Raw genomic sequence first — 19,424 nt, forward strand, 5'->3', positions numbered from 1 at the left:
AGTACAGGCCAAAAGTTTGGACACACCTTCTCATTCAATGCGTTTTCTTTATTTTCATGACTATTTACATTGTAGATTCTCACTGAAGGCATCAAAACTATGAATGAACACATGTGGAGTTATGTACTTAACAAAAAAAGGTGAAATAACTGAAAACATGTTTTATATTCTAGTTTCTTCAAAATAGCCACCCTTTGCTCTGATTACTGCTTTGCACACTCTTGGCATTCTCTCGATGAGCTTCAAGAGGTAGTCACCTGAAATGATTTTCCAACAGTCTTGAAGGAGTTCCCAGAGGTGTTTAGCACTTGTTGGCCCCTTTGCCTTCACTCTGCGGTCCAGCTCACCCCAAACCATCTCGATTGGGTTCAGGTCCGGTGACTGTGGAGGCCAGGTCATCTGCCGCAGCACTCCATCACTCTCCTTCTTGGTCAAATAGCCCTTACACAGCCTGGAGGTGTGTTTGGGGTCATTGTCCTTTTGAAAAATAAATGATCGTCCAATTAAACGCAAGCCGGATGGGATGGCATGTCGCTGCAGGATGCTGTGGTAGCCATGCTGGTTCAGTGTGCCTTCAATTTTGAATAAATCCCCAACAGTGTCACCAGCAAAACACCCCCACACCATCACACCTCCTCCTCCATGCTTCACAGTGGGAACCAGGCATGTGGAATCCATCCGTTCACCTTTTCTGCATCTCACAAAGACACGGCGGTTAGAACCAAAGATCTCAAATTTGGACTCATCAGACCAAAGCACAGATTTCCACTGGTCTAATGTCCATTCCTTGTGTTTCTTGGCCCAAACAAATCTCTTCTGCTTGTTGCCTCTCCTTAGCAGTGGTTTCCTAGCAGCTATTTGACCATGAAGGCCTGATTCGCGCAGTTTCCTCTTAACAGTTGTTCTAGAGATGGGTCTGCTGCTAGAACTCTGTGTGGCATTCATCTGGTCTCTGATCTGAGCTGCTGTTAACTTGCCATTTCTGAGGCTGGTGACTCGGATGAACTTATCCTCAGAAGCAGAGGTGACTCTTGGTCTTCCTTTCCTGGGTCAGTCCTCATGTGTGCCAGTTTGGTTGTAGCGCTTGATGGTTTTTGCGACTGCACTTGGGGACACATTTAAAGTTTTTGCAATTTTCCGGACTGACTGACCTTCATTTCTTAAAGTAATGATGGCCACTCGTTTTTCTTTAGTTAGCTGATCGGTTCTTGCCATAATATGAATTTTAACAGTTGTCCAATAGGGCTGTCGGCTGTGTATTAACCTGACTTCTGCACAACACAACTGATGGTCCCAACCCCATTGATAAAGCAAGAAATTCCACTAATTAACCCTGATAAGGCACACCTGTGAAGTGGAAACCATTTCAGGTGACTACCTCTTGAAGCTCATCGAGAGAATGCCAAGAGTGTGCAAAGCAGTAATCAGAGCAAAGGGTGGCTATTTTGAAGAAACTAGAATATAAAACATGTTTTCAGTTATTTCACCTTTTTTTGTTAAGTACATAACTCCACATGTGTTCATTCATAGTTTTGATGCCTTCAGTGAGAATCTACAATGTAAATAGTCATGAAAATAAAGAAAACGCATTGAATGAGAAGGTGTGTCCAAACTTTTGGCCTGTACTGTATATATATATATATATTACACTATTTTAACAAAAGTCCTGGTTTAATTTTAAGATTTTACCTGTCAGCTGTTGTTGTGTGACAAGAGCAAGTGAGGTGCCTCTTCTGCAGTTGTAGTATGGGAGTGGGCAAAGACAGGTTATGTGTGCACAGGCTAGTTTGTGTGTGTGTGTGTGTGTGTGTGTGAGTGCCTGTGTGTTTGTTGTTGGGGAAAGGGTTTGGGGGCAACATTTTATTATGGCATAGCTCATTCAGAAATAAAAAATAAGCCACAGAAAGCGAAATATTCCAATAATAATCAGCTTTTTTTTGCCTACGATTTTACATATGAATTTCAAGCAGTTTCTCTACATTATGCCATAAATTTGAATATGGGATTGAATTCTCAATGCATGAAAACCCTTTTAGATCCATTTCACTTAGGTTTTTATCTTGTTTAGGTTAAAAAAATAGGCTGCCTGGTGCCCCTACTGCCGTTGTAGGTCCGGACTGGGCACAATCGGATTATGCATGCATAGGCCAATTTGTGTGCATGTGTGTGAGTGTCTGTGTGTTTGTGGTTGGGGTAGGGGTCTGGGGCAACATTTTACCAGGGTATAGCACATTGAAAATACCAAAATAACACCCAGAAATTAAAATATTCCAGTACCCTAATAATCAGCAATTTATTTGCCAAAAAAATACGAGATTTTGGTAACACTTTATATTAAGGCACTGTAATAAGTGTTAATTAATGCTTAATAAGCACCGAGTAACAGTTAATGAGCACTTATAAGACAGAATAAGATGCTTATTACCATTAATAAGCCTATATAAGTGTTAATTATAGCATAATTAACACAGTTATTATTTCATATAGGAGCATTGTAAACACTTAATAGAAACTTGATAAGTTTATAAAGCTATCCTAAATATTAATTAATAAGATGTCTATTTTCATTAAAGGAGCTATATGTAAGAAATCTAAAGCAAATAGTCATAAAATCCTCCTAATATGTCACAGAGACTAAGGAATAATGTTCATATAAGATACTGATCTCACCGACAACAATAGTATGGCCAGAATATTCGCATTTAAAATAATATTTTACGATCCGCAAATCATGTTTATGTTTTGAATTTGTGTTTTGGCCTGTTGCGCCACCCACCGCCGTCTACCAGTCACACAGTCAGTAGAGCCTCAGCATCAGTTACAGTTATGACTGAGCTACAGCAGCACAGCAAGCAGCATTAGCAGTGTCCCGGTACATAACATTAGCAGCCGGTTCCTCCGCTGTATCCCGGCAGCAGCGTTAGCAGCAGAGAAGCCGGACTCGAACGGTCCGCTGGAAAACTGAAGATCACGGACGCGGCGACATGGCCCTGCCACGGCAGCCGTCCGTGGGCAAACAAATCAGTCTCCAGCGTGCCGCTGTCCAGCAACCTCGAATCTGTAGGGGAAGGGGGGCGGACACGACTTGCGGCAGTATTTTGAATTTGAGTGCAGAAAACCGTTTTGGCCACATTCTTACATACAATGCCTTTAATTATGATTTATAAGGGTAAGTTATAGAACAATAACCACATTTATTACTGGTTTATAAGACACTATAAGACCCTATCAGACCCTATCACCCTATCAGATTAAATTAATAAGGTGTTATCAGAGGTGGAAAGAGTACTGAAAATCTGTACTCAAGTACAAGTACTGTTACATTACTTAAAGTGTACTCAATTACAAGTAAAAGTACTGGTGTTTAAAAATTACTTAAGTAAAAGTACAAAGTACTCTTCTCAAAAACTACTCAGAGTATTAATTACTTTTAACCGATGGATGTTTTATTGCGTCGTCAATAGCAGGCATTCGATTCGATTCACCTGTATAAAATATCAAAAACATTTCACCTTATACAGTGAAATTACTGCAATGATATGACTATTATGAGGCAAGAGTGTAAACACATGGCACACACATGAATACATGGGGCTCGCTGACTCCACAACAGTGGCGGTTCTAGGCCAGTTTCAATGGGGGGGCCAAGCTAGGGCCAGTCCTTTTGATACAGGGGCACATACAAGTAGGGTCAAATATCTAAGTCTGAACAATAAGATATATATGTACATATAAATGTGTATATCAGTGTTTCCCACAGGATTTTTGGAGACTACACCCAACCCCGTAGGGGGGTCCAGGGGCATGCTCCCCCGGGAGAAAATTTTGTATCTATTTGATTTAAAGGCATCAATCTGATGAATTCTGAGAGCCAAGTTATGATTGCAGAATATGCCTAGATTTCAACATATTTGTGCTTTTTATTTGTGAAAAATGTTCTATTTTTATTGATAAAAACACTAGTGGTATGATATGGTGATGGGTTACACTTAAAATACGATAGAATTAGTGGTTTAACATTTCAGTAATCAAAAGAAAAATGACTAACATACTAATGGAGGGCTATTTTATTATTTTAAATCATGTGCAGACAAAATATTCTTTTAAAACTCTCTCACTCACAAACACAGTTACAGATACACAAAACCATACAAAACACGCAATACGAAAAGAAAACCAAAGGTAAGACTTCAATTAATTACACACAGCAGACAAATTACTGCTTTCCTCCCTCCCTCACAATTTGCAAGTAGGCTATGGCACCCTGAATCAGAGCATTTAATTTTACACAGCTTCGAAAAGAAGATTTCAAAAGCCATCTGGTAGTTGAATGCCTCTGGGACAGGCCCATTTATGGCAACTCACACTTTATGGCGTGCGCAATCCGGCCGAGGCGCGGGTGCCGGCGCAAATAGCGGCCATTCAATTTCATGTAAGCTGAAAGCTCCACCAGCCCCGCCCCAGAAGCGGCTCGGTGCTCCGCTCCACTAAAAACATGCGCCGGGTCTATTTATGATGGATGCTGCGCGATGGCATGTCAATTTGCACAGACCAGATGAGTCAAACAGGAAGCTAGGTGCAGAAAAGACGAAAGTATCCGGTTAATTTTCGCAATAAAACACCCATGAAAACTCCGGATCATTTCACATGGCTACATCAACATGGTGTGACATGTATGGCTATTTTGAAGAAACTAGAATATAAAACATGTTTTCAGTTATTTCACCTTTTTTTGTTAAGTACATAACTCCACATGTGTTCATTCATAGTTTTGATGCCTTCAGTGAGAATCTACAATGTAAATAGTCATGAAAATAAAGAAAACGCATTGAATGAGAAGGTGTGTCCAAACTTTTGGCCTGTACTGTATATGGCGCACATGTGTAAATGAACAGTCCCTTTATTCCAAAAGTGGTAAAGAAAGCAAGAGAAGAACATTTAATTTACAGGGCTTTCCCTGGAGGGTGGGAGTGGATGAACCCGGTAAAAGAGTACCCGCCCGGCCGGGATGCTGTAAAACTAACGAGAGCGCGCCCACAAGGAGGCAGGGATCATTTCATTGGTCAAGAGTAAATCTGGCATTCTATTGGTTGGGGGATTTTGACAGGGTTGTTACACAAAAAAATCCAAAAATCCAAAATCCAAAATCCAAGCGCAGGACAGAAATCTGAGAGCAGAAATTTCACAAGCGCACAGAAACAGTTTGAGTGCGAGGAGAAAAGCCGAAGCTCGAGCAGAAAATCTGTGCAAGCAAATGGTATCTGAGTGCGTGCAACATGGTATGAGTGCAAGCAACATGGTATCTGAGTGCGAGCACACAGTTTGAGCAGAAACAGAGTAGATCCAAGTGCAAGCAGAGGCTATTTGAGTGCGAGGGCGGGGTTTTTGAATGTGAAATCAATAAATAATGCTCTCAAACTGATAGACCACTCTCTTGAATAAAGATAGGGATAAAGCTCCATACTTTAATTGCCTTTTTTATTGTATCAGGACCGGAGTACACATTTCGCTCTTTAGTGTGCAGACATGTACTGAGTGACAATAAATGAGCCTTTGACCTTTTTGACCTTTGAAAATAAACTCCCTAGAGAGGAATTAATATGCTACGGTGTATGTTCTAGCAATCGTGACGGTGAAAGTTTTTTTCTTCTGTATTTCAGACAGTCCCAGGTCAGCATCTGAAACAGGTCCTGGATGAAGTGGGACCTTTTCCCGGAAACACCTTCTCTGGTGTAAAACTGAACAGGAAATTATAGCTGCTGCGCAGCAATGGGTCGGGTCTGGGCATTTTTAGGCAATTCTGAGCAACAAGCAGAAGAATTGGAAGACATTTAGGAATTTAGCAACACAGTCTGCCTTTTGCATCAGCTGAGGCTTGAACTCACAACCTCTGAGACTAAGAATCAATTTCTATCTCACTGAGCTAATTAGTCAGTGACAATTCATGTGTAGCTTCATAAATTGACTAAGCCAGACGTGCAGGTTTAGCAGCCGTCCATGCATGGAAAAGCAGATTTCAAACCACTGTAAAAAAATTCAGTTATGGAAACAAAAATCTGAAAATACACATATTGCATCTAGACAGCGTGGAGATGTTGGTAATTTGTTTGTAACAATGATTGATTTGCTCCATAAGTGAAAAACTGATGTTTAACTAGTTGAGCTATGTGCAAAGTGAGAAGCCTCAGATGGTTTCACACCGAAGTATTGACACTGGATCTTTGTGCAAATTTTGGTTTATTTTCAAGCATGAGAAGGCAGATTTTCTAGCAGAAAAAAGACTTGAAGATGCTGCACAGTGATCAGTCACGCTGAGGCAATTTTAAGCAATAAGCTGGAGCACAAGAAGATGATTACATTAAAATGTGGGTTCTGCACCAGTTGAGGCTCAAATCCGCAACCTCTGAGACGGTCATCTACCGCTCTGAGCTGATTGGCAAGTAGCAACTTGAAAGGCAGATTTGAAACCACTGTAAAAAATTCAGTTATTAAGACAAAAATCTGAAAATACACATATTGCATCTATACAGCATGGAGATGTTGGTAATTTGTTTGTAACAATGATTGATTTGCTCCATAAGTGAAAAACTGATGTTTAAAATTGCCATTTCTACATTGACTCCAATTGTTCACATTAGAGCAAAATTCAAAATGCAAAAATTCAGTTTTTGAGATAAAATTCTGAAATTTGCCACACATCAACTATTTTGTCATTTTTTCATGAACATTGAAGATTTATTTAGCAAAAATTTGCATGTATATGTTTACAGTACCGTTTACAGTCAAACATTTTGATGCACTGTAGGCTCAATTTTTGATAAATCAAAAATCTGAGAAACATAGTTTTTGTAGGACAGTCTGAAGATGCTCTGTAGCAAGGTTGGTGTCAATTGAGCAAAAATTGTGGGAGGAGATAGGTTTAAGAAGTTTTACAGTTTTTTAAAAAAAACAGAGTGATGAACTTCATAATTTTTAATAGGTTTAAATGTACAAAAGTTTCTTCAGTACTGGGGCTACAGTTTGATGAAAGTTGTGAAGGTGTAGCTAGGGCATTAACAGAAAAGTCGATTTGTGTGTCGACGTCAGTGGCACAAGTCGACACCCCCCGGGAGGAGTCGACAAGTTGTGTGTTTTTCCTTCTCTCTCTCTCTCTCTGTGTGCTTGTGTATGGAATGCAATCGCTGCCTCTGATTGGCTTACACTGATACTTTTATCCTTGAAGTGAACATACTCGGGCGTACTATTAGCGGAGCAGACTCCGCGAGGAATGTCCGCAGTCATTCGGGCTTTCATAGTCCAGCGCACTTCCGCGTTGTAGTTTCCTGTAAAAATGTCTGTGAAAAATCCCTGTGATGTGAAAAATACATGTCGAGCAGTCACTGGTGCGTGGAGCAGAGTCCGCGCGGACCTCCGCAGAGTACGTTCTGCGTACGTTCCGCCCGAGTATGTTCGGGCCTTGACAGACACACATCATGTGTTGAGATACTTCACTTTCCTCCGCCGTGTCAATGTGATGACGTCATCAAATGACTTGTCGACTCGACTCGACTTTATTGACAGATAAGTCGACCTGAAAAAAATCAAAGTCGTTAATGCCCTAGTTGTAGCACGTATGGTTGATTTGTTATGAATTTTCAAAGTTTTGAACTTTAGACGCTTGCTGTAGCACCACCATCAGGACTATTGGCTTGAGTTTACAGCTGAGGATATCTGGCATGAGACTGGACCTTTGTGCAAAGTTTGGTGAGTTTTCACCCATGGGAAGTATGATTTCCTCGGAAGAAGAAAGAAGAAGAAGAAGAAGAAGAAGAAGACCTAGGATTACAATAGTGTCCTCGCAGCTTAGCTGCCCGGACCCTAACAAGTGGATGATGATGACTTCCACAAAGTGAAAGATAAACTAATCAATGGCTTCTGTGACAACCTCACCATGTGGTTTGGCAACCTTGATGAGGGTGTCTTGAAGGCCGCTGCCACCATGTTTGACCTAAGCAACTGGCCTGAAGACATCACTGACGTGGCCACCTTTGGACTGGCCGATGTAGAGACTTTTCTCACTCACTTTCAGTAAACTGATGGGTTACAGGGAGCTTTGTGGAACACTGTATTCACTAACAGTCAATCTAAGAAACAAAACTTTTGAAAAAGCCAAATGAACTCAGATCTGTCTATCTGTCAATAGTGGTTGCATTAAAAATCAATATGAAAAGGAAATATGTCCTTATGTTGTGTTTTCACCAGCATTGGTAGGCTGAATTCTCATCAAGAGTGAATAAAGCAGCTAGCTCTGAATCAGTCTGCTCAAATTTTTAAGTTCAAATAACTCATGTTTGTCTTAGTATGCCATTTTGAGGAAATGAGATTCCCATGATCCTTTGCTAAAGAAAATAATAACATACTAGAGTGAAAATAACATCAGAATTCTTTAATGTTGAAATAATGATTGATATCTGGATGTTGCAATAGGTGCATAAGTAATAGAATTATTAACTTCAGTGAGTGCATAATAAAGAGTTTATGAATGTCAACAAGACACTGTTCCCACTTTAGATCCAGTAGCTGCAAAGATGCATTATGAGCTGTTAATAAGTGCATATTAATAATTTAATAACGTTTATACGACACTGTCCCACTTTAGATCCTGTAGCTGCAAAGGATCATTATTTACTGTTAATAAGTGCATAAATAAGCATTTATTAACCGTAATATGGCATTTATATTAAAACCCCTACAAGGAACTTTAATTTTGAGTTGATTTTGGTGACCCTGTGGACAAAAGCGGTAGTGTTTTGCCAGAATGAAGCCTACATTTCCCATGAGCTCTAGCGCGTATTGTCGTAAAGACGCTTACCTGGCTCGCGCATGTGTTTGTTTTGGGGATGAATGAAACAACAAGACGGGAAAACTTTGCCCCTGCTCCTATCGGGGATCCTAGCTCATCTCTGCTGCGCCCCAGCTCCACCTCTCCGGCGTAAGCGCCACCGCCGCCGGGGTAAATGCAGCAGTCGGCTGGTAAGGCTGAAGGCCTGTTTGGCGAGCACTTCCACGGCTTCTTGGACTGAGTATGGAGTGGTGCCTCGCCTCTTTATTTCTCGGCACTCGCTGGACCCTGTCAACGCCTGGCTGGTACCTGTCGTTGGCCCGGATGAGGTGTTCCAGCCCCGCGGCCCCTGCTCTCCTCGTCCCCGCTGGCACGGGGTGAATCTGCGCAACCTGCGGCCTCTGTGTGTGGCTCCCCGGACAGCTAATGCCGTGGACCCGCCGGCTCCTGCCAGGATTGGGCTGGTAAATGCTAGATCGCTAGCGAACAAAACGTATATCCTGAAGGATTTCCTGACTTCCCGAGGATTGGATTTTCTCTGTGTGACTGAGACATGGCTGACTGTTGGTGAGTCCAGTGCTTTCACAGAACTTTTACGCGATGATTGCTGCTATTTTAACTCCCCGCGGATGTCGGGTCGAGGAGGAGGAATAATGACTATTTATAAGAGTCTCTAAATGTAAGCAGCTAGGTAAGATGACGTGTGCCGTCTGAGTGCCGTAAATCGCTTCGTCCTAGAAGCGACCTGCGGCGAACCCGGACGCAGTTTCTTAAAGGTATGGATATACACTATATAGAAATAGCTTATCTTCACACCGATGGTCTCATTTGCTGTTGTAGGTCACGCACAGACATCAGCAGAAACGAGAGACTTTTGCATATCCAGTTAAAAGTTCCTTGTAGCGGCTTTAACTTTGTATAGTCTCATTAATGTTAATAAACACCTTATTAATTTCATTTTATTGGTCTTATAGTGTGTTATAAACCAGTAATAAATGTTGTTATTATTCTATAATTAACCCTTATAAATTATAATTAATGTAAATAGACATCTTATTGATATTTACTATAGGTTTATAAACTGTTACCAAAGTTTCTATTAAGTGCTTATAATGCTCCTATAAGCAATAATAACTCAGTCAGTTATGCTGTAATAGACACTTAATCTAGTCTTATTCATCTTAATAAGTATCTTATACCGTCTTAAAAGTGCTCATTAACTGTTAATTTGTGCTTATAAAGCATTAATTAGCGCTTATTACAGTACCTCAATATAAGGTGTTACCAAGATTTTTACCTATATATATGAATTTTAAGCAGTTTTCCTACATTATATGATAAATTTGAATATGGAATTGAATTCCCCATATATGAAAACCCGAAAAAGACATTTTACTCTGTTTTTTATCTTGTTTAGGTCAAAAGATAAGTCCTTAATTAGATTTCAGCCTGGCGATGGCGGCCATATTGGATTTTTCCATTCTGAGGCATTATGGGACATTTTTGTGCTGGGCATACAGCAGATTTGGATTCAGCACCCTTGAAAACACCTAAAAATGCTGTATGCTGAAAAATTAACATGAAATGCCTTCGGGGTTCACTTTTTGGGGAAACTGACCCTGACTATAACTGGTGACTCTAAATTGGCCGTAGGTGTGAATGTGAGTGCAAATGGTCGTCTGTCTCTATGTGTGAGTCCTGATGTGATAGTCTGGCAACCTGTCCAGGGTGTACCCCGCCTCTCACCCATTGTCAACTGGGATAGGCTCCAGCCCCACTGCAACCCTCAAGGGGGTAAGCGCTTAAGAAAATGGATGGATGGTATTATCATCTGTTACAGTCACTGAGAAAAAAATATATAATGAAATCACAGTTAGTAATGAGACGCCACACTTAATCAGATGCACAGCGTCTGCAGTGATGTGGGCGCTGCGCTGGACTGTCGTGGTAAAGAGAGCTGAGCATGAGGGCAAAGCTTTTGATTTACTGGTCCATCTATGTCCCAACCCATGCCTATGGTCATGAACTATGGGTAATAACTGAAAGAATGAGACTGTGGTTACAAGCGGCCAAAATGAGTTTCCTCCATGGAGTGGCTGGGCTCAGGCTTAGAGATAGGGTGAGGAACTCAGACATCCAGAAGCATTTTTAACAGGGTAACCTGTAAAGTTCCAACACCGTCTATGACTCAGCTTACATGTTCGAGGAAGCAGCAACCAATCTCACTGAGGTGCGCCTGCTCCTTGTTAAATTTCTTCTCCAGGTCTTTCAGGAACTTCCTCTGGAAACGGTAGATCTCTTCAATATTGCCAAAGATGGTACGAAGCTGCTCTTCTGTGAACATGTCTGTCCGCTTGCGGCACTGTTTGATGTAACCCTAAGGGGAAACACAAAATGTATTATAACATGCTGCTTTTTTGTTTGTTTTAACAATAAGCAACAAAACATGACGTACCACAAAACATAACGTGAATGAATACATTTAAACATACACCACACACAGTACATATACAACAACAACATATGTTTTGGAGGCCATAAAAGGCTTGTTCTGTTGCTAGTATGCCCACACTCTTTAAGCCAGGTATTTCTCAGTTGTTTTGCTGCCACTTACAGAGATGTAATAAAGCACTGTCTTTGCTTTACATTTACATTCTCAAGTGGTTTTCCAAGTAAATATACCACTTAACAGAAGGGAATATGTACATTAGTTATCTCACAGAACAAGGTTGTGTTGGATTTGAACCCAAAAGTTCAAACTCTCAAAGACCACCTTCATAGTGTTGGGGAAGTGGATTAATTTACATTTGCACACTTCAATAATAGTTAATAATAAAGTTTGTATGGACAGAAGGACAATGCACACTGCCAAGTGTGCCTGCTCCCTGCTTGCAGTTTTGCATTCTTTACATGAAGGACCACAGCAAAAAAAATGGATTTCATCTTTACCATCCCTTGAAATGTGTGATTTAATGTCCTCCACCTCCTCATAAGATCAGATAGAAAATTAAAACTCAAAGTTATGGTTAGGTCGGTTTCAACAGTGAGCTCCTAGTTAATGTAGCATTCAGTCAAAGGAGGTAGAACAGTGGTTACATTGTTGACTAGAACTAGAAAGTTTGAGAGCTGACAGCCAGTCAGAAAAAGAAAATTTGCTGGAGGGATGCCTTTACTGGAGCTTGTGTGTAACATTCATGTGTATTTATCATGAGATCTAACCCAGACCTCACAGATGTCTTTCAGGTGCTTGATGTAGTCTCTTTCTGTGCTCATGATCTCATTGATGACATTGGTTCTCATCTGTTCTTTGCAGGGTAAACCAGGTCCCAGCAACAAGCCCAGGCCTGTGCGGTTCTCCTCTCCAGCCTGAGCCTCCTCCAGGTGGGCCAGATACTCCTCCATGGGCTCATCCTGGTTCACACGTAACTGAGGAGGACACAGGTAACTGTTAAACCCCCAGGAGGGATTCAGCTTTTCCTGCCTCTGCATCTATTTTATTTTCAACTGACCCTTTGCTAAGCCTGCCCCTTTGTGATGGTCTGTAAGGCTGTCAGAGTTACCATGTAGCCCACATTGTAACTAAACTAAATATTATCACTTTTTTTTTAAAGTAATCTCAGAGAGAGAGGCAGCCAGGAGGGTCTATAATATGAGTCTAAAGGATATATCCAGGCTGTCAAACTCACTCAGCAGCAAAAACAGGTTAAAAAGATAAAGATAGATAGAAGCTAAAGCCTAACGATTGGCTACAGATCACAGTATAAAAGTTGACCAAAACATCACTGGAGATTGAGATAGAAGACAATGAATACAAAGGGAAATGTTGCTGATATTCAACCAGCTGTGTGTCATAGCATGTACAGTTTTGCTTCCACTTGTGTTGCCAGCTCCTGGACCTAAGCTGGCAGATAGGCGGGGTGCTCTGGGGAAAGCTAAACACTGTTCATCCACACACAGTGTAATGACACACAGCTGGTTGAATATTAGTCAAATTTACCTGTGTCCCTTCACTGTTCCTGTAAAGCAGTTTAGGTCTTTTTTCACTGTTGGAATCATTAAAAAGCAAAAAGGAGCATGTGTATAACATTCAGTAGGCCTACATCTTCAGGGTCTGATTATGGTTTTGGAATGTGCACCTCCTTTCAACCTCTCCAGGTTACAAGTATCATTAATACACAATGGGTCTCATTCATGAAAAGTGAGTAAATCTGTGTGTAGATTTGCACATAAAAGCCTGCTCTTCTAAAAACCTAATCCGGATTCAGGAACGCCGCGGGAAACTCAGATTTGATTGTAAACACGTGTATATGATCATGAATGCCAATCCATCGTAAAGTGACAGCGCGCTCCTGGTAATCAGCAATTAGCATAAATCCCCGCCCAGGAATAGCCAATGACCACCATATAAGGAGGTGTAGGTGCATCCAGTCGACCTGTCAGTCATGGCGCAAACAAAGAAAGAGAGGGAAAGAAAAAAGAATTTTTCCAAAGCAGAGATCGAAATACACTGCTCAAAAAAATAAAGGGAACACTTAAACAACACAATGTAACTCCAAGTCAATCACACTTCTGTGAAATCAAACTGTCCACTTAAGAAGCAACACTGATTGACAATCAATTTCTGTTGTGCAAATGGAATAGACAACAGGTGGAAATTATAGGCAATTAGCAAGACACCCCCAATAAATGAGTGGTTCTGCAGGTGGTGACCACAGACCACTTCTCAGTTCCTATGCTTTCTGGCTGATGTTTTGGTCACTTTTGAATGCTGGCGGTGCTTTCACTCTAGTGGTAGCATGAGACGGAGTCTACAACCCACACAAGTGGCTCAGGTAGTGCAGCTCATCCAGGATGGCACATCAATGCGAGCTGTGGCAAGAAGGTTTGCTGTGTCTGTCAGCGTAGTGTCCAGAGCATGGAGGCGCTACCAGGAGACAGGCCAGTACATCAGGAGACGTGGAGGAGGCCGTAGGAGGGCAACAACCCAGCAGCAGGACCGCTACCTCCGCCTTTGTGCAAGGAGGAACAGGAGGAGCACTGCCAGAGCCCTGCAAAATGACCTCCAGCAGGCCACAAATGTGCATGTGTCTGCTCAAACGGTCAGAAACAGACTCCATGAGGGTGGTATGAGGGCCCGACATCCACAGGTGGAGGTTGTGCTTACAGCCCAACACCGTGCAGGACGTTTGGCATTTGCCAGAGAACACCAAGATTGGCAAATTCGCCACTGGTGCCCTGTGCTCTTCACAGATGAAAGCAGGTTCACACTGAGCACATGTGACAGATGTGACAGAGTCTGGAGACGCCGCGGAGAACGTTCTGCTGCCTGCAACATCCTCCAGCATGACCGGTTTGGCAGTGGGTCAGTAATGGTATGGGGTGGCATTTCTTTGGGGCGCCGCACAGCCCTCCATGTGCTCACCAGAGGTAGCCTGACTGCCATTAGGTACAGAGATGAGATCCTCAGACCCATTGTGAGACCATATGCTGGTGCGGTTGGCCCTGGGTTCCTCCTAATGCAAGACAATGCTAGACCTCATGTGGCTGGAGTGTGTCAGCACTTCCTGCAAGACGAAGGCATTGATGCTATGGACTGGCCCGCCCGTTCCCCAGACCTGAATCCAATTGAGCACATCTGGGACATCATGTCTCGCTCCATCCACCAACGCCACGTTGCACCACAGACTGTCCAGGAGTTGGCGGATGCTTTAGTCCAGGTCTGGGAGGAGATCCCTCAGGAGACCATCCGCCACCTCATCAGGAGCATGCCCAGGCGTTGTAGGGAGGTCATACAGGCACGTGGAGGCCACACACACTACTGAGCCTCATTTTGACTTGTTTTAAGGACATTACATCAAAGTTGGATCAGCCTGTAGTGTGTTTTTCCACTTTAATTTTGAGTGTGACTCCAAATCCAGACCTCCATGGGTTAATAAATTTGATTTCCATTGATAATTTTTGTGTGATTTTGTTGTCAGCACATTCAACTATGTAAAGAACAAAGTATTTAATAAGAATTTTTCATTCATTCAGATCTGGGATGTGTTATTTTAGTGTTCCCTTTATTTTTTTGAGCAGTGTAATTTTGGGTGAAGTGGACTTAAGAAAAAACATTTTATTTTCTTCAGTTAGTAGTGGTGTGACAGGGACAGGCAAAGCGAAGGCCTGGAGGGAGGTAACAGATGCTGTTAATGTTGTCTCCGTGGCACAAAGAACCATGTCAGAGGTGAAGCGTAAATGATTTCATATGAAACTGGAGGCAAAGAAACACATAAGCACACACAAAAAAATACAGCGGTCACAGGAGGAGGAGGCTCACAGTCACAACTATCTGCTGGGGAGACCTCTCTGTCAGGAATTATTCCTGACGGAGACAGTGACATGCCTCCACTAGAGTCAACATCAAACCCAGACTGTAAGGTGTTGTATCATAATACATTCTGAAAATCATCATTGATAGCGTAGTGGTCACCAAACAAACAGAAAATTCATTTGTGGGGTTTTGAATGAAGTGGGAACGGGAAACCAGAGATGTTTTGTGCGTAATGGATAAACTCTAAATCAGTGATGGCTGTCGGAATGTAGAGCTATTTAACATTTATTTTAACAAATGATACGGATAACATATAGCCTACAGCAGTTTTGTATGCATCGTCTTCAAATTATTTGAATCTTAAGAGCCTAAAGCTCTGTTTAATACAATGTAAATTAAATATTTTTCAGATCAGATTTATTAATTCAAATGATCAAAAAGCCAAAAAAAACAAAACAAAACAAAAAAAAAAAACGTGTTGTCTCAAATAATTCTTTCAGCTGGCACGTGCTCCTTCGTGGCTCCACCACCTGCTGCTCCTGCTGCCCCTGCTGAACCCAGGCACCAAGGCCAAAGAGGCTGTGATCCGGCTGTCCTTACGGATATTTTTATTATCATCATTCAACATGTAGAAAGAACGTGTAATCTATTGACTCGATTTACATAGATAAATCACAATCATGAATCTAATCTGAACCTAATCTAATCTAAACCTGCTAATTGCCAACTAATGTAACTAAATGTGTTATATTTTTAATATTTTGTCATGTTTAGATTACATGTTTCAAAGGCATCTGTGTATTGTCCTACATAACTAAAATTGTAATTTCCAATAGTGAAAAGCAATATTTATGTGCTTTACTAAATTTACACAAGCACTACAAGTGGTCAGGAGCAGGAGTAGATTTTGTTAGTAGCTACGAAAAGATCGGAGCTACTAAAATATTGATGAATGCGGACATGCACGTAAATGCGAACAGTTTACACACAAATTCCTTCTGCTCACGTTTCATGAATAAATGTTTTCCAGGCACAACGTTCAGCTATAAAATCCACAAAACCAGCCAGAAAATGAAGGAAATCTGAAACAATTGCATTACAGTCTGTGGAGCATAGCTGTCTACTTGCAAAATTCTTTTCTTGGAGCTAGCCAATGCTATGCTATGACTAGCCAGTCTGTGTTTAAGTGAAGGGTCAACTGAATGTGAACTGCAGCTCCAATTTTCTAAAACCTTCTGCTTATCAGTGTTCATGAAAGGAAAAGGCATATCATGACATTTCTCTCAAGTTTTTTTCTTTCATGCTTATTATGAACCAGGTCTTGGTAAGGATTCACAAAACAATAGAGCCCTAATTTTGCAGAAATATTGATATTGTTATTACTCAGTCTGCTAGTACTGCAGCAGCTGCAGTCATTAATCAAACTGTGCAATTAAAATCTGTATGGCCAATAATTTCTGTCCCCTCCAGTAGCCTGGACAGAGTTTATCTCACCCGTACAAAGCTGGCAGGGAACCAGCCCTCGCTGTCCATGATGCGACCCCACCACCACTCCTTGTTAGTGGCATCCACTACTTCAATGACATCACCAGCCTTGAAGCCAAGCTCCTGGTCGTCCATGGTGACATGGTCCCAGAGGGCCTCAGCATACACCACGCTGCCATCACTGATCAGCTGCAGAGGAAGCACCACACAAGGTCACAGATCAAAATATGCTGTAACGTCATAGTTGCCATAGGGGCACTTGTAGTCATACAGTCAACTTCAAGAGAAGTTAACCAGCCACTAAAAAGACCATGGGTGGACTTTACTGATGCAGAAGTTTAACATATTCTTCAAACCTTATAGTTTAACCAGTTATTTTCTTCAGTCATTTTTAACACAGGTTGACACATGCTGATAAGTGTTTGATCCCAGAAAGTGAGACATCTGTGCCTTATGAGTAGGCTGAATGATGGCATTACATTACAATGACTTTCACTTGGAAAAGAAGCTGAATAATACTCAAGTCAGGAGGCTAACATGCTGATGTGCTGTTTAGCAGCTCTGATACCTACCATTTTCACCATCTTATTTTATTGTGTTACTAACATTTTCTAATTAGCATTAAACACAAAGTACAACTGAGGTTGATGGGAATGTTTTATAAGCATTTTATCATGTGCCAAAGTATTAAAAACAAAAATTTTGACCTTATGAAAAATCAGAGGACTTAAGTTCTTACGATTCATCCTGAGGGGAAAACAAATGATGAACCACATTTCATAACATTTATAACCACATTTACATGACATTAGAGAAGATTGATTTATTGTGTTAGTCTGAATGAACCCAGGCTTGGTTTAATTTTCAGGGCAACTGAAATCATACTTTGTCGAATTTCTCAAAGTCGGCCCAACACACCCAGATAATGTGAGTGGGAGTCAAATTACTCCTGCATGTACACAGTCAGTTGGACCCAGACTGAACAAGGTGCTCTACGCATGTTCCAGTTTCTGCCCCAGGCTCTGACTCAGAAGTCAAATAGCATTAAATGGATAACAGACGAGAAAGAAGCCGGTAACAAGATGCAGTAATCTACATCCAGAGCTGTGCATTTTTGGATGGACGTAATGTACAGAGCTGTAAAGTTGTCCATCATGGTACCAGTTTGCTGCTAGCTAACCATAGCTAACTTGTTTGTCAGTTGTTTGGTCTGTGATGTCAATAGGTCAACCACAAAAAGGTCCGATACTAACAAGCTGAAAGGGGGCATATGACCACGTATTGTAGCAGAGTTGGACAAACTGCGGTTGATGAATCTATTCTCCTCCCATGCTTGTATACTGGGACAAGGATAGTAGGTCCAATTAAATAGCCTATTCCAGCTATAACCCTAACTTGACTTTACTGTATATGTAAATGTACTGAGTGAAACAGAATATTTGAGCAGTGCAGAGTTACAAGAGGGATTTTTATCAAATCATTTGCATTTGATTGGACCGTTAAAAGTGAGCAGCCTTAGAATCTAGCAGGATAGGGAGCTACAGCAGAGTCTGCTGCTGAGCAGACTGTTGATTTTATACACACCTCCCTCTCTGTTAGAGCTGGAGGAGGACAAGGCAGTGTGTCACAGCATATTGTGCACCATTTCCTCTGAGTACGAAGTATAAATGTTACTAACATGAGCTGGCTCATTCATCGTCAAATAATGCACCGTCAACACTGGTACACAGTGTATGCTTAATAGAACTGGGGTCAAATATGGGTTCAGACACAGTCAAGGTGTGTTCAGTGAAGTCTGCTTTGATGTAATTAGGTCAAGGCTGGCCCATAATTCAGCACACATAGTTCACCACTTTGTATCGTCTAACTTTATCAGTAAGTTTGGATGTAGGCTTAAAAGGCAAAGTTCAGCAGACATTGAGGGCCAAATTCACAAAAGGATTGCGTGGCTTTTGCGGCCGCTAAACCGGTAAATATGCATATATTTGGCGGAAAACTGGCCCATTTCTATGCAAATGAGCCTCATTGATAAACAGCGTCTAATTCTCTAACACCAGTGCTAATAGCCACACGCAGTTTGAGTGAAGTAAATAACGTCTTTAGAAAGCTGGTACAAACTGGGCGCTCCTCTGTGGAAGCCTCTCGCCCAGACTTTCCAGTGATCGTGGCAGCAGTGATCGTCTGTTAAATCAGTCTGTAAATAATATTTTGACATTATTATTATAATCATTATTACTTTAATGGCATCTGAAGATACTGATGCATTGAACAGGTGACAGTCTGCGGTTGTTCTCAAAACGCACTTCTGTCACGCACTTCCAAAGCAACTTTCACTAATTTATTTTACGAAACGGGGGAAACAAACGTGAACAAAAATGGTTCCATAATTCATATTAAATTCAAAAGATAATGAAAAAACAGCTACAAGTGAGGGGGAATAGTGATAAAGTGGTCAAACTTGGTCAAATCCACAGCCTCAACCCATCCGACACTGTTAGACTGACTCACCAGCAGACATCACTACATGAGGGTATACAATATTCAGTACTTTGCCAAACAAAGTCTGCCATTATTCTGCTACAGTGTTCTTGGCGCAAGGCCAGCATTTATACTTTGCCATGTGTGGTTTATTGCAATCAGGGGCATATCAGGAGCAAACTGCACTCAGCTGCCAAACTCTGTGGGCGTGTTTGCGCTGGTATATCATTAGCGCAATATCCTTTGTGAATAGGACGTTAAGACGGAGCAAACTGCGGGTGCAAATGAAGTGCAATTCAAGGTGCTATCAGTGGCCGCAGTTCATTC

At 41.5% G+C, this 19,424-nt stretch overlaps 1 protein-coding gene across 6 annotated transcripts in view; it reads right to left on the reverse strand.

The window, feature by feature from the left end:
* arhgef4 (Rho guanine nucleotide exchange factor (GEF) 4) overlaps positions 1-19,424 on the reverse strand; it is a 463,081-nt gene that overhangs the window by 48,384 nt on the left and 395,273 nt on the right. For all 6 annotated transcript variants that reach the window (XM_078162707.1, XM_033638698.2, XM_033638699.2 and 3 more), the window contains 3 exons: positions 16,629-16,808; positions 12,047-12,247; positions 11,019-11,198 (listed from right to left, as the gene is read on the reverse strand). In XM_078162707.1, coding sequence (XP_078018833.1) covers positions 11,019-11,198; positions 12,047-12,247; positions 16,629-16,808 — 561 coding nt within the window. The remainder of the gene's footprint in view (positions 1-11,018; positions 11,199-12,046; positions 12,248-16,628; positions 16,809-19,424) is intronic.

This window comes from Epinephelus lanceolatus, chromosome 20 (genome assembly GCF_041903045.1).
Source record: "Epinephelus lanceolatus isolate andai-2023 chromosome 20, ASM4190304v1, whole genome shotgun sequence".
NCBI classification, from domain to species: domain Eukaryota; kingdom Metazoa; phylum Chordata; class Actinopteri; order Perciformes; family Serranidae; genus Epinephelus; species Epinephelus lanceolatus.